This window comes from Gavialis gangeticus, unplaced genomic scaffold (assembly GCF_001723915.1).
Source record: "Gavialis gangeticus isolate Ggan-Ray unplaced genomic scaffold, GavGan_comp1, whole genome shotgun sequence".
NCBI classification, from domain to species: domain Eukaryota; kingdom Metazoa; phylum Chordata; order Crocodylia; family Gavialidae; genus Gavialis; species Gavialis gangeticus.
In genome coordinates, this window is record NW_017729011.1 from 16,258,404 (window position 1) to 16,259,235 (window position 832).

The 832-nt window shown below is 50.1% G+C and overlaps 1 protein-coding gene across 2 annotated transcripts in view; it reads left to right on the plus strand.

Moving 5' to 3' along the window:
- The window catches only part of NCS1 (neuronal calcium sensor 1), an 81,896-nt gene that overhangs the window by 6,407 nt on the left and 74,657 nt on the right, over positions 1-832 (plus strand). Inside the window, exon 2 of one of the 2 annotated variants that reach the window (XM_019510670.1) lies at positions 162-240. In XM_019510670.1, coding sequence (XP_019366215.1) covers positions 177-240 — 64 coding nt within the window. In that variant the 5' untranslated portion in view covers positions 162-176. Of the gene's footprint in view, positions 1-6; positions 241-832 lie in introns of those variants that run through there. The other variant, XM_019510671.1, reaches the window with a different exon arrangement.

Consider the following 832-nt stretch of genomic DNA (forward strand, 5'->3'; position numbering starts at 1 on the left):
GTAGAGAAAGCTGGAAGAAGCATCCGAGGGTATCGGTGGCGGTGTGGCTATATATTTCTTTATTTGTAAAGTCAAAGCGAGTGCCCTGATGACTCCTCAGTGAAACGGGGGGAGTTTGCAGGGCGATACAGCAATTTATGCACTGATTAGTCTGGAGAGAAATCGGCTGGGCCATAATGGGGAAATCCAACAGCAAGTTGAAGCCTGAAGTTGTGGAAGAGCTGACCAGGAAAACATACTGTGAGTATTAAAGAACCCCCCCCCCTTACACCCCCCCCACACACTCGCACGCACGCACGCACACACACAAACATAATGTGAATATTAAAGAAAAAAACCCTACACACACACACCACACGCATACATACACACACATGAAAACATACTGTGAGTATTAAAGGAAAAAAAACCCCTACACCCCCCCCCCTTTCCCCTCCTCTGCAAAGATGTGCTCCTCTGCTGTGGGATGAGGGCGATGGCTGGAGTCCATCCCAGTCCTGATCAGAAGACACCTCTGCTGGTCTCGAGGGGTCCCGCGTGTGCATCGGGGGGCTGCACATGTGCGATTTATGCCATATGAATGTGTGCGCCTGGGAGGGCACAGGAGTGGAGCAGGTAAATGCGTCCCTTGGTGCCATTTGCAGGATGCGCTATATTCGTAACAAAAAAACAAAAGGCAGGTATTCCAGGGGGGGCACTTGCAAGGGGGAAAATGCTTCCACTAATTATTCTGGGCGACGAGCCCACCGCTGCTGTGAGAGGCACTAGACAGACAGGTATTTTTTTTTTTTTCTCAAGGAGCTCATGGGGGTGATTCAGACATCACAATGCA